Below are 14,768 nucleotides of genomic sequence, written 5' to 3' on the forward strand. Positions count from 1 at the left end.
GAAATCACCAAATTACTATTTAGCTCTACTAACTACAAATACTTAAATAGGTATATGGGTTATTAGATGTACTGAACTTCTGGGTAGGTACACATTTTTTATATATCCAGGCTTGCAGTTTACAAGTGTTACAGTTAGCTCTGCTCCTGTACAAATTTTACAGGTAAAGTCTCAGTAAAGTTCTTTCCCAATTTAAATATATACCTATATTTTAGCCTTACTCCACGAATGTTTGCCTACCTAGATAAAAATATGCATTTTATGCTGAAAATAAAAAAGGTATATCTACTGTTGCATTAAGTTAAGATTGTTTATCAAATTAAAATTTCCACATTTTGTTTTATCTTACAAAGATTAGTTGACTTTATTGGTTGCTAAGAAAGTTCCAGGTTTTCGATAAACTAATTACTAAGTATTATTATTGCACACTAGCAGACCATACTAGCTTCACTCCCTAAACTTTCTTCAGAAATCACACTATATATTGGTGAAAACCATACCAAAATCAGCCTGGTAGATTTCAAGTTTATCACTTCATACAGACAGATATGATAGGGCCTTCATTTTATAATATAATAGCGGCCCGTTCCGGGTTCGCTTGTGTAAAAACATAATAAATTATACCCCTAAACCCTCAGAAATCACTATCTATTAGTGAAAACCGCTTGCAAATCCATGCAGTCATTTTTGTGTTTATCACAAATAGACAGACAGATGCGGATGAGGGCTTTCTTTTATAATAGGTAAGGAAAGTAAAGAAAAGACCAAGAACCCCGGATAAGAATTATATAAGATACACCTACCTATTTGTGAACTGTTAAAATTGGGTTATCTTTGTTATATCAAGCTCCATTCAGTATAGAAATCTTGTGGGCGTACTACAGGTATGCAGACATTAGTGAGCATTATGCGTGCGCTTGTGACTGTTGTTATTTATTATTAACTATTATATTATTATACTTATAATTGGTAGTTGCACAAAATTAATTATGAAGTTTTAATATTTCCAATATTGCCATTATGAGCTTCGATTTTCCCCAATCATGTACCTACCTAGTTTATTTATTTCCATAGTATATTTATTCCATTTCCTAGTCTAGATAAGCTTGTTACCATTGGTTGTTCATTTATAATATGTAGGGTAGGTATGAATTAAACTCGTAAAGGATGCTATTTATAGAGGACTTAACTGTACAGAGTTGGCGGTTTAGCAAAACCTCAACTGGGACTCACGAATCGAATAAAGTGGTTGTAAAACGGGTTCCGCTTAACTATCGACATTTTAACGATTCTGGATGATTTTATTAGTGATCATAAAGTCTGGGAGTTGCGTCGCTAGTATCGGCATGGTGATAAACAAAATAGGTAGTAGGTAGCTATAGGTATAGGCCGGACTCTATTTATGGATATGTTCCATGGTCGATTGAATTGGTCGATAGACTATGTGCACCGTAATGAGTTTCTAAACATCACTGCCTCTGAAAATTAATCATCGCTACGAGCCTTAGACTACGAGCTCCCAAACATATGAAAATATATGACTTTCCTATCTATCTACAGAAATACGAGAGATACTAAATAAATTTCTTGCAATTTTGATAATTAACCATGTTGATAAAAATATTTTTACATTCCTAATACGGTTCAGAACTGCATAAGTGAAGTCGAACGAAGGCAAAGTGCTATGTGTTCCTAATAACTAAAAATTTTCTTATATTAAGTTATCCAAGACCTTTCTCTAAACCTAGGAGGTCGTATATCAAATACAATATACATTTAAGTAGCCCTTAGGAGTGCGTTATTAAGTGTCGTGACAGGCTCCAAACTTATTAAGTAATTACTTAGGCCCATAACGTGATAACGAAACGGTGAACGTGTAAGTTATGTTTTTTAATCAGCTTTGCTTGTTAAGTTAGATAACGTCTGTGAAATGACCGTAAAAAAGCCAAATTTGACTAGACCGTGACTAGATCAATAAGTCACTGTGGAATCTTGGTTAAATATTTTGTCTTTGTCGTTGGTTGTTTGAGAACTTCTGGACCACAGGCCTTGCTTCTGGATAAAAGGAGTTGGGCTATGACCCACCACGTGGGCCCATTGAGGATTGGCGGGTTTTATCAAAATAAGCCTCTTCTTAGTAGCTATTGGATTCGTAATCCTGATAGTTGCGCTGCGATATGTAAGCGCACGGGCTCATTTGTCATGCGCAACGGCATGATTGTAATAGACGGATGGCAACATGGTTAGGAATGAGTTATAATTTACAAGTGACGAGCGGGAAAGCCGTTACTAACTCCTCTGCATGCGTTGTGTCCATCCTCATGTGAAATCGTATGTTCTTTGGGTGTTTTGACAACTGCGATTTAAGCTTCTATTTTGATCTTCATACATTTTTATTCAAGAGCAAGGTTCTGTCAAAACATTGATAACGAAACGGTAAAAAATAGCAGCACAATCAAGGTTCAATTGCGATCCAGCTGAACCGCGAATAGCGGACTTCGTTGGCGTACCTATCAGGAGTCAAGAGATACGCTTTGTAGCACTCTGCGATTATATTATCAGTCGTAGGCAAAATACGATGTTGAAACATTCAATTATTTGTATTTCTACTCCTACGCTTCATAAAATATTATGAATTAAGTAATTCGTCGAATCAATTTTCTTACCACAATATTGATCAGATTTCTGTAATACCAGTCCCGCCTACTAGAAGTAGGTACGTTGGCGTTGATTTAATCCGCTCTCGCGAATAACTTGTCTTTCGGACGCCGATTGGCGTGCGTTACGGACGGAAGCTTTGCGTGCTCTCGCGCAGACAGATTACTGTGGCCACGGAGCATGGACCTGTGATTGCCAGGGGGACCAAATGTGGTGTGCTGGTTTCACGGAATATTTCGTGTTTGTGTGGGTGACTAAGTGTTGTTAATGAGTTTGTAAGTGAAGTGGGTATGTTGGAACACCAACATTAAAAAGTTTGTTTTTTATATTTAATTTTTTGATTACGGCAACATTGTATCGAATTTTTTCTCTCTTGTTCGTTCTCCCTCCAATAAACGGTCACGTTTCTCCGTAGCTCCTGGATTTTTATTTTTACCAGCCTAAATCTACAGTCCGCTATAATTCACAGTTTACATTTTTATTCATGGTCCTTTCTCGATCAGTAAATATCCGCGAGTTAATTGTAGGAGTGGTGTGCAGTATACAATTTCAAATCCACGTCGCGTGCCTATGAACGACGGCGCGGGAAGACGCCATCACAGCCACCGGAGTGACGGCAGTGTTCAACAATCAATATTGTTGATCAATTTGCGGAAGGAGCGAGCAAGGGCAGCTTACAGGCAAGCTTGTTGCCATACAACAGGCAAGCAGGAAGTTTTTTCCATACCTACATTGCAAATTTTACTTTGTATTTGCCACAATTTTATTTGGCGGCAATTCCACGTTCAATTCATATCCTGTGCGACGACACGTTCGCCTCATTGATTGGTGCGATCAAGTTGCCAACTTTCGACACGACAAGCAATTGGCGCTGTTGTACCGGCGTGCACGCGTGTCATTGGTCCGATGCGCCGTGCCAAACACGACGAGTCTACGACAACAGTGAACAACGCCCGCCATTTTGTGTCATCAGCAAGTCAAAGCTTTGATATTGTGTTTACATTTCGAAAATAAATAAAATTTGTTCCGCTTTTGTGATTTAGATCAGTGCAAATTTACTACTTACGTGCAAAAAAGTGTTTTCACCGTCTCAACCTCGTCTCAACTAAAAAACAACCATGCCAAAAGATAACTTCGAGCCCGCGGTTGCCGAGACCTATGACTTGGCTACTCTTCGACGTAAACGCGCGGCTGTTAAGGGTGTGATCACTAAAATGCATAACGCCCTAACTGATCCAAGTACTTCTGAATTATTGGATGAACATGCCTTGCGCGTCAGGGAGGAACGCCTGCGAGCTTCATTTTCTAAGTGGGAGGATTTATGCCTCGAGATTATTGCGAGGGACCCCGATGACCCTGAGGATGAAGTTGAAAGTACGTATTTAGAAGCACTTACTAAAATTGGAAGACTTTCTACAAAACATGTTAAGGAGCCAGTAATGTGTCAAACTCCAAAACTAAATAAAATTAAGTTGCCAAACGTGGTAATCCCGACCTTCACAGGTAAATACAGGGAGTACCAAGCCTTCATTGGGCTTTTCGATGCATTAATTCATAAAAATAATAATTTAGAGAGCATCGAAAAGTTATTTTATTTACAAAGTTATTTAAAGGACGAACCTCATGAGATTATTAAAAATCTTCCTTTATGTTCTGAAAGCTATGATGAGGCTCGTAAAATATTAAAAGAAAGGTACGATAATAAGTATAAAATCACAAATGACCATATAAATATATTGTTAGATATAACCCCTATGACTAAGTCTACAGCATCTAATATTAGAAGTTTTTTGTCAATTGTTAAGCAACAGTTAGCTGCTTTAAAGAATTTAGGCCACTCTGTTGATCAGTGGGATGCTATCATTCTTTGCATTTTGACTAGAAAATTGGATATGATTTGCAATAGGGAATTTGAACTTGGTAGACAACAACAACCTAGTGTAACAAGTATCATTGAATTTCTAGAGAAGCGAGCTTTAGCGCTTGAGAATGTGGAACGAGATAAAGTGTCATCGGCTCCAAAAGCTGTCCACATAGCTACTGTGAAGAAGTTACAGCCTGCCAGCACTGAAAAGAAGAGCTGTTTACTTTGTAAGTCTGAACACAAACTCTTTTCTTGTTCCCAATTTCAATTAATGTCAATAAGTGAGCGAATAAAGTTTGTTACAGCTAATAATATATGCCAAATATGTTTAAATAATCATAATAAGCCATGCAGATATAAGTTTAAATGTCAGGTCTGTAAGAAGGATCATAACTCTCTTCTCCATAAGGAAGAGGCTCCATCACCATCACCAGTCACATTGGTGGCTGGATCTGCTACAAAACAAATTCTGTTGCCTACAGCACAGGTAAAACTTTTAGCGAGCAACGGAACTGAAGTTTATGCCAAGGCTCTCCTCGATACTGGTTCACAGGTATCCTTTGTGACCAAAGAGCTAGCAGATTTATTAAAATTACAGATTCAGACTACAAGTACTCCTATGACTGGTATAGGTCAAACTTTTAATGAATTAAAGCAAAGGGTGAATTTGGAATTGCACTCACTGACACAGGATTTTAAGATTTTTGTTCCTTGTTACTTGCTTGACAAAATTACTTCAAAATTGCCTCAGAAAAGTTTCAATATTAATAAATTAGTATTGCCTCCCAATATAGTATTGGCCGACAAGACTTTTAATCAGTCAAGCAATATACATATTTTATTAGGTGCTGACATTGTGTTTCAGGTGTTGCTGCCGCCTGAGTCACAATACAACCATGCAGGGCATGCGGCTTCATCTCCATTACTTAATACAAAATTTGGTCATGTAGTTGCAGGTAGCATACACTTAGACAATATTAATTTAAGACACACACAAGCGGTTAATTCCTTATTTTGTGAAGCATGTACTTCTAGTTTAAATCAAACACTATCGGAATTTTGGCAATGTGAAAAGGTTCCTGAAACATTTACAGAAACACATTCTGAACATGAATTGTGTGAAAAAATATTTTTAGAAAATATTCAGCTTGACAGACAAAACAATAAATTGCAAGTTGTTTTGCCTTTAAAACAGCCTTTAGATTCTATTAATCAATCTTTAGGAGATTCATTACATTTGGCTTTGAAAAGATTTTATAATTTAGAAGTTAGACTTGGTAAAGACCCTAGTCTTTATAAACTATATTCAGATTTTATTAATGAATATTTAAAACAAGGTCATGGTACGGTCATTGATATCAGTCAATACAATTTAACAACTGATCCAGTGTACTTCTTACCGCACCATCCTGTTATTAATTTACAAAAGAAAACGACAAAATGTCGAGTTGTTATGGATGGTTCTATGAAAACCAGTAATAAGACTTCTTTAAACAATTTATTGCTTAATGGACCTGTAGTACAAAAGGAACTTGTTGATGTTTTGTTACTATTCAGAATAGATTTTTATTTCTTCATAACAGACATAAAGAACATGTTTCGCAACATATTGTTACATCCAAAATACAGGTCTTTGCAAAATATTCTATGGAGAGATAATCCCAATGATAGTGTTCAATGCATTCAACTAAACACTGTCACATATGGGTTGAAAAGTTCATCTTACTTAGCAACTAGGTGTTTAAAATGGTTAGCTGAGCTATACAAGGATGACTTCCCATTGGCTGCATTCATAATTAATAATTGCACATATGTCGATGACATTCTATTTTCTAATTGTTCCTCTGATAACTTGATAGAGGCCCGAGAGCAACTATGTAAATTGTTGAGTCTAGGCAGTTTTCAGTTACATAAGTGGGTGTCTAACTCAAAAGAATTATTACAGGACATCCCACAAGATAGACAACATTTTGATGAGATAGATTTACAAGCAAACAACCATTCATTAAAGACTTTAGGCATGTGTTACAATACTCAGTCAGATTCTTTTATAGTGTCAAGTCCTAAAGCTACGGGTAATATGCCCCAGTCTAAACGTGAGATTCTTAGTTTTATTAGCCAGTTTTTTGATCCCTTAGGCCTTGCTGGGCCCATTGTGGTAGGTGCTAAAGTGATTATGCAACGTCTGTGGAAGGCTAAATTAGACTGGGATTCGTTACCTGATAAGGAGTTGCTACAAGCATGGCATGAGTTTTACACTAGCTTAATTTCTATGAAACCATTAATCATAGAGCGTTACATAAGTTTGCATAATATTAGCTTTGCCGAAATTATTGGGTTTGCCGATGCTTCCAGCATCACTGCTTATGGCTGTTGTGTATATTTAAGATGTGTTGATGAGGCAGCTAATGTTAAGATTTCCTTGTTATGCTCGAAATCTCGTATAAATCCTACTTCACAAAGTTTATCTATACCAAGACTGGAGCTTAACGCTGCCTTGCTGCTCGCTAAGTTAGTGAGCAGAATCCATGAAACAATATCAGTAAAAATAAAAATACAAAATGTGTTCCTTTATTCAGATTCACAAATTGTTTTAGCTTGGCTTAAAACTAACATAAATACATTAAAAGCGTATGTAGCAAATCGTGTTAAAGCTATTATGCAACTTACACAAACACACACTTGGTCATATGTTAGCTCGCAGGAGAATCCAGCTGATTGTCTTAGCAGAGGTGTGACACCTCACGAGCTAGCTGATCACCCCCTCTGGTGGAGGGGACCAAAATTTTTACATTCAAGTGAGTATAAACCAAATTTTAATTTTTCAATACCACAAGAATTACCTGAGGTCAAGGACTCTTCCGCATGCTTGAGCGCTATGGTTTGTGTTTCTACTTCTATTGTTTCTAAAACATTATGTCTGGATTTTCTAGATAAATTTTCGGATATTAATAAGATGCAAAGAGTGATAGCTTATGTCCTACGCTTCTGTCAAAATGCAAGGTCCAAGGGTATTAAAAATAAGCTTAATTATGTAACCAGTCAGGAACTTAACAATTCTTTGTTAATTATTTTAATGTATGAACAACAAAAGTTTCTGAAGGATGATATCCATGCTTTAAGGTGTGGTAAGGCCATTGTTAAAGGCAATTTAAAATCTCTTTGTCCTTTTATTGATGACAGTGGTTTGCTGCGGGTTGGAGGGCGCTTGCATAATGCTGATATACCATATTCGCAGAAGCATCCAATTATTTTGCCGCGAGATTCGCGCGTCACTAACCTAATAATTCATAGCGAGCACTTGAGGAACCTCCATGCAGGCCCTAAGTTGACTCTGTCATCACTAAGGCAAAGATTCTGGATAATACATGGTCTTAGAGAAGTTAAGAAAGTTTTGTACAGGTGTACCATTTGTTTTAGATTAAAAGCAGAAGCTTCTAAGCAATTAATGGGCTCTTTGCCGCCTGATAGGGTGAAAGCATGTCGCGCCTTTCAAAAAGTCGGTTTGGATTATACTGGTGCAATATCATTGAAAATTGCTAGAGTAAGAAAGCCAATAATCACAAAGGGTTATGTTTGCGTGTTTGTATGCTTTGTAACCAAAGCAATGCACTTAGAGCTTGCTTCAGACTTAAAAACAGAGACTTTCATTGCATGTTTAAACAGGTTTATTGCCAGAAGAGGGCTGCCTACTGCCATATACAGCGACAATGCTTCAACCTTCAGGTGTGCAGGGAAGCAGTTAGATGATATGTACAAATTACATAATTCTACAGAACATCAAAGATTAATTTCTCAATTTGCAGCTCAAAAGAGAATTGAATTTCATTACTTACCTTGTTATTCCCCAACGTTTGCCGGTTTAGCCGAAAGCGGTGTGAAAAGTTGTAAGAATTTGTTAAAAAGAGTGTTATTAAAGTCAATTTTAACCTATGAAGAATTGTATACAGTTTTATGCCAAATTGAGGCTATCTTAAATAGTAGGCCTCTAATGCCACTATCTAATGATGTAACTGACTTTTCCTGCATTACTCCAGGGCATTTTTTGATAGGTACAGCTTTAAATACATACCCAGATGCAAATGTTACTATGATTACTAGATCTCAATTTTGGAAAATATGTAATGAGATGAAATTAGAATTCTGGAAAAGATGGAGTAAGCATTATTTGAATTTTTTACAATGTCGTCCAAAGTGGCTGACCTCTCAACCAAATGTAAAAATAGGTTCGCTTGTAATACTTAAGGATGATAATTTATCACCAATGTACTGGCCCTTAGCCAGAGTAATTAATACCTATCCTGGTGATGATGGTAGGGTTCGTGTGGTTGAAGTAAAAACTTCAAACGGCCACATACATAGAAGAGCTGTAGTGAAAATATGTGTACTACCGCTTGATAGTGATGATGGTAGCAGCTGTGCCTAGAGGTGTTCCTTACCAATCCCAAGATATGTGTTTACTATCGTAGGGCTAGGCACAGCACCAGCCTTTATGTACAATTTTGTATAAGTATTAATAGTAAATAACTCTTTTCTTATTTTAGTAGAATAAGCTACAGGTAATAGTGTTTTATATAGCAAACATAACAATGTAAGTTTCTCAACAAAAAAATGTTTGCATATTTTTTAAGACATTTAATGTTTTCAATATGTTATGTCAATACCGTTCCTATTTATTTAGATATCAGTTAAGTGTCTGATTAAAACCTGTACTCAATAATTTGGTTAAATTTACAATTCATAGTGTATGCGTACATACTACTTACAGAAAGTTAAATTTTATTCTATGTACTAAGGTTTAATGTCATTCTATAAAGTGTAATATTTATAGTTTGAAAATATTCTCATTGTATCTTTTGTTTGCCCCGGCAATATGTTGGAACACCAACATTAAAAAGTTTGTTTTTTATATTTAATTTTTTGATTACGGCAACATTGTATCGAATTTTTTCTCTCTTGTTCGTTCTCCCTCCAATAAACGGTCACGTTTCTCCGTAGCTCCTGGATTTTTATTTTTACCAGCCTAAATCTACAGTCCGCTATAATTCACAGTTTACATTTTTATTCAGGGTATCAGTTGGAATTCTTGGTGTATCGTGTGTTGAGTTTCAAATGCAGGTGGAGGCCCTTTAATAGGCTTCATTATCTTATCAATATTGATGTGAGGTGAAATGAGTTCGTCTAAATCTTCGTTTTTTGAAATCTAAAAATGTTCTCCCAATGTTGGAAACTCCAAAGGGTTAATTTTCCATAATTTATCGTTCTAATTTCTTGGTAAGTCTAAGGATTCGTTTTACTCATGAATTACTTACATAAGTAGTGAGTAGTAAAATGTGTTCGAATTCATGAATAGTTGGTTTCTATAAGTTGCGTTCCGGTATGATTCCGATGTGGCAAATGGCAATTAAGTAAATGAAATGAAATACAAAAAAATATAAGCCACGTTTTCATGCTCCCAGGTCACATGACATAAATACCATAATGGCCGTATTTCGGTCTCGTGCCGTGAACACCTCAAATCGACCTGTTCACAACACAGGCACCGGTGTGAATGGGGTCGTAAATAGGATATTCCCACGGTGATATTCGTGTCAACGAGTTTTTAATTATAAATCGACATTGTGATTAAAACTCTTCGAAAAAGTTTAAACGTGTGACATCGCTATCAAAATAGGTACACTACGAAAATAACGAACGTACTTAATTCAATCTAATGTATTTTGTTTCTATCGTTTCAGCAGGACTAGCCAAGTGTCAAACGCTCAGAAGCGATTCAAATTTACGTTACGCTAACGCTTTATCGATAACGATCTGTTCGCAATCGATACGCACATCTTACTGTCTAGTTAGTTATAAAATCGTACCTCCTTTTTCCGATACTGACAACGTCGGTGCATTCAAAGCTAGATAGCTAGATCAATAATATTGTTAAGAAACAACTTATAGGTAGTGTGAGAACAAAAACTTAGTACTGTAGGTAGGTAGCACTAAGTATATTCCTTAGCACTTAGGTACCTAGGCAGAGAAACTCCCAGATTGGCAATTTCCTGTTCTAGACTTGGCTAACTTTCTGTCCGCTCCCGACTGTTGGAAAACTGCTATTTTATATAGTAAAAATGTATACTTAATTTTTTTATTATAGTTTTACCGTTTCTACGTTGATATCTCAATCATTCAACCAGTTTTACTATCCTTAGTATGTTTATACTCAACCAATCTTCTTGCAAATTTTGCATAGGTACCTAGAATGTATCTCAGAGTATGAAGAAGGACAGGGTAAAATTCATCTCGAAAAAGAAAAAACAGATTCCGTGATAGGTATATTCAAGCGGGTGGAGCCACGGTCTAGAGCTTGTTAGAAGTATAAAAAAAAGTTGAAAACCTTTGATTGTTTCTAGTCTCTCTCACGGCTCGTTTAATCATAAAATAAAATATTAGTGTAAGCATTGAATATTAAAGTAATTCAACGTTACACGTGCAAGAAAGCAATATAATACTTTACATTCCTACGGTTACAGAATCAGATGAAAGCAATGTTGATCCAATACAATGTTGGATTTAAGGAGCTGGCTTGTGAGAATTTTATTCAAATCATTGATCTGCTAAATCGAGAAAAGATTATCGCGATTTTACTGATATTAAGCACAATATTTGGTAAAAAGTTTAGTACTCGGAAATATGTAACTTTTTAACCTATGTAGGTACCTATTTAATAGGATGGTGGATGGATCTATTAGTCTTTTATTCTATGTTACTTGTCACACCTTTCGTCTACTGAATACCTATTTTCTTCTAATAGTAGTAATAACGCTAACTTTTAAGCCTAGTAATACAATTACATCTATTTTGTTTATTGGTTTAAGTAGGTTTTTGTGGCACACGCGTTTTATAGGCAAACGGGCATGTTCTACGGGTATTGGGGACGACCTTGCACTGATTTAGGTATTTAATTAATTGACTAATTACTTAAGGCTCGTCCACATTCTCAATATTATTAATCACATTGAAAATCGTATCAAATTCCGCTGCGTAATTTGTTACTTTGAGATTTGAGTTCTAAATAGCAGTGGCTTAAAAATGCTAATATCATAGTCTCCCTAGATGTTTTGATAAAATTAAGTAGCCACCATAATATAGAAGTATTCTCAGTGTAGCGGTCAGTGAAAATTACGTGCGTTGAAACATCATAAATAACAATATTTTTGCAGTGACATTATTATCCTATTTCGTCCTTCCCTATTCCGACACTCAATATCAATTAAACCATAAGACATTTTAAAATACAAAGAAAATAAGATATCAAGATTTGTTTTGATGCGAAATGAAAAGGACTACCGGGAAACGTATAAAGTAATAAAAATGCCTCTTATCCTATAAATTGACAAGGGTCAATTTATAAAAAATGTAATGTTTTCGAATCGAATTCTAAGAATCCTTGCCCAATAGGCTTATTAATCGAAGCAAAAAAAATATAATTTGTCAAGGTTACCTCTAGCTTGGATAACGGCAAAGCGGGTACTTTGTGAAATGAATGAGATTCGTGATTGTTTCCAAGTGGGATTAAACAGAGATTTGGAATTTAAGGGGATGTCAAATAATATTAATTTATTAGCAAATCATCGCTGTCTTTATTGGATTTTATTAAGTGTCGCCGTGCTGTTCGGATTCCTAATTAGATTTAATTACGATAATAATAATATTTGAATTTAAATATTTTGCTATTTCATTAAAATTTGTTCAAGCGGTTGTCTATGAAAAATGCATGAATCAGATTGGTATACAAGCTCATGTGACACTAGTAGGATTCGAATCTAAGACCTTTCCTAGCCTTGACCGCTCGACCACCACCGTTTTACCGTCTGACAGACCGATGTCCGTTCTCGGATAGTACAATACTCAATAACAATCAATGTTTCTTTGTTACAGGTTATGTGTGCGTATCGTTAGATAAGCAGCAACAGTACTGTGATAGGATTGTGGAAACAATCCAACAGAGTGGAATGGTTCCGGTGTGCTGGCGAGGTCTTGTTGATGTAAGTAACGCGTTGAACTCGGTAACTTTTTCAATCAATAAATCGGTAAAAAAAAAGTTTAGTGTTGCCAACAGCAAAAATGAGGCAATGGTAGTAGTAATCCTTGGGCCGCCATCGAAACTATTGTCCGCAACAAGTTGCGATCGAAAACTTTATCGTCCTTGTTCGTAACCAGTTGCGATGGATGTATTTTTGTACCGATTTAATGTGTGCTTAAAACTGTATTGAAAATAATACACTCAGAAAAAACTTTCTAAGATATTACACCAAGATTAAATTGGTTTTGATGGCGGTGTCATGTTTGTAAACATATCAAAGATATATATGGCATAAAAAGCGTACATAGCCATGACAAGTAAATAAATATTTACTATTTATACGTCGTCAATGTCAAACTATATTTAAATTGTGATGTTTTGTTATATTCAGTAGTTCTATATGTCTAGTTAGTAGATTATTTCATTATTATCGTAATACACGTGACTTGGTTTTAATCTATGTATGTAGACATGAAAGGTACAGTCAACAGCTTAAATACAGGTCTTGGATGGATGTATCCAAGTATCATTATATATATATAATGTATCCCCATAACCATGTCTTTGCAGATAATGCTTTTCAGATAATGCTGTGGCGAAGTTGCGTAGGTGAAAAAGAAGCATTTCTTCACCTGTCCATAAGTCTGTCTGTCTGTAAATTGAGCCATGTGAATTTAAGGCCAATAAGCGATGTATTCAATGTATTCAGTGAAAAATGCACAAAAAACGTTTTTGACGCAAGCTTTTATTGTCGTCAGGGAGATTTTGTTGCATTCAACGCATAATGCATTGTCATGAAGACTTGGTGACGCGGAAAAGTTCAACTGAGTAGGACAAGCGAAAGTATTTGAAATTTTGCTTGTAAGATTTGATTAGGGGACACTTGACATTCTGTTGATACAGTACTATCAACTATGCTTCAAGCATGCAATATATTCCCATTCTTACTCGTGACTTCGATACCGAATCCTCGTGACTTAAATGACCAATCGCATTGAAAGTAAACTCATCGAGTAAAAACGACTACACACTGCACGTTCAATTTCTGATTTAAACATTTAGGACATATATTCGATTGTCGTATCATTGTTGCTTATCAGTGAAGTGCCTATGCACATATGTGAAGCGGTTTCCGTGCCAAGGTTTCCATCTGTTACATCGATTTTATATGTAAGGCCCGTATCAACAATTCAGGTGTTTCTAGGTAAACCAATTAGTATGCATCGGTCAGAACGTTCACGCTTGTGTAACACTGGTCGAGTTTGCTATGTTAGTTTAAACTAGTTGTCAACGCAAATTAGAAACATTAGCCAATCATTTAATCAGCCATGAAAGTATATAGATTATATTTGATCTTGGGAGAAAGTTTTTATTTTAGACTTTGTGTAATTATTCATTCATTTATTTCTTTCTGAAACATAGGTTACATAAGATGTCAGAAGTTTAATATAGAAAATGTATTCACACAATAACATACACGCCATTATAAGTCGTCACTTCATTATTTCTATATATCAGTAATAGATAAGTGGCACATATTCAAATCGATGTAGCAATGTGCTTGATATTGTTTTTATTTTGTTATTCTACAGAAAGTTCTAAAAATTCTAAAAAAAGTCATTGTCATTACGCCTGCGAATGCGGTGCTAGAAACTATATAACTATAGAACTAGTGCTGATATCAGTAACTCGGCATGCCACTTGCATAGTGTAAACATTGTCTTCGGCCCTTGTCGACATACAAATTGTAGGCTACAATACAAAATAATACCCTTTGAACAATAAGCCTTCATGCCCCTTGATGCTGTTCCATGTTCAGACTATCGGTCACGTTGCTAGGTTACGTCGATATTTCTCCATTTCATAATATTATGTTTTGCATTTATATCAGAATGACAATGTTAAATGGCAGACGATAAATTTTGTAACATTGCCAATAATATTCCTTTTGAACTATTGTTATCGTTAAATGCGAATGGTCATGTATCTGTCTCCCATTTGAGCGTCTTGCTCTTTAGCAACCCTGACTGTGAGTCCTCGATTATTTTACGACAGGTCGCCTGCCTGAGATCCCTCTTTGAGAATGCTATTATTGCCTAGCAAACTGTTAAGACAATGTATGCCAAATACGCCATTTTTAGATGAACTGTTTGGCGATTGTGTATAGCCAGAATA

General features: G+C 35.8%; 3 protein-coding genes across 5 annotated transcripts in view; all 3 read left to right on the forward strand.

Annotated features, from left to right (window-relative positions):
- Arf6 (ADP ribosylation factor 6) overlaps positions 1-14,768 on the forward strand; it is a 39,988-nt gene that overhangs the window by 1,026 nt on the left and 24,194 nt on the right. Inside the window, exons 1-2 of one of the 3 annotated variants that reach the window (XM_053766774.1) lie at positions 2,806-2,942; positions 12,449-12,555. The gene's annotated coding sequence lies outside the window, so the exon portion shown is untranslated. Of the gene's footprint in view, positions 1-2,805; positions 2,943-9,601; positions 9,797-12,448; positions 12,556-14,768 lie in introns of those variants that run through there. The other 2 variants (XM_053766767.2, XM_053766761.1) reach the window with 2 other exon arrangements.
- On the forward strand, positions 2,955-9,519 carry LOC128682151 (uncharacterized). The gene is made up of 3 exons (XM_053766728.1): positions 2,955-4,032; positions 4,624-4,749; positions 5,388-9,519. Exons 1-3 carry the CDS (start codon positions 3,777-3,779, stop codon positions 5,402-5,404), a joined length of 399 nt encoding a protein of 132 aa, XP_053622703.1. The 5' UTR covers positions 2,955-3,776; the 3' UTR covers positions 5,405-9,519.
- LOC135309694 (uncharacterized) lies at positions 6,117-13,378 on the forward strand. The gene is made up of 4 exons (XM_064436505.1): positions 6,117-8,066; positions 11,041-11,095; positions 12,449-12,555; positions 13,352-13,378. Exons 1-4 carry the CDS (start codon positions 6,117-6,119, stop codon positions 13,376-13,378), a joined length of 2,139 nt encoding a protein of 712 aa, XP_064292575.1.

The sequence above is a fragment of the Plodia interpunctella genome, chromosome 2 (genome assembly GCF_027563975.2).
Source record: "Plodia interpunctella isolate USDA-ARS_2022_Savannah chromosome 2, ilPloInte3.2, whole genome shotgun sequence".
NCBI classification, from domain to species: domain Eukaryota; kingdom Metazoa; phylum Arthropoda; class Insecta; order Lepidoptera; family Pyralidae; genus Plodia; species Plodia interpunctella.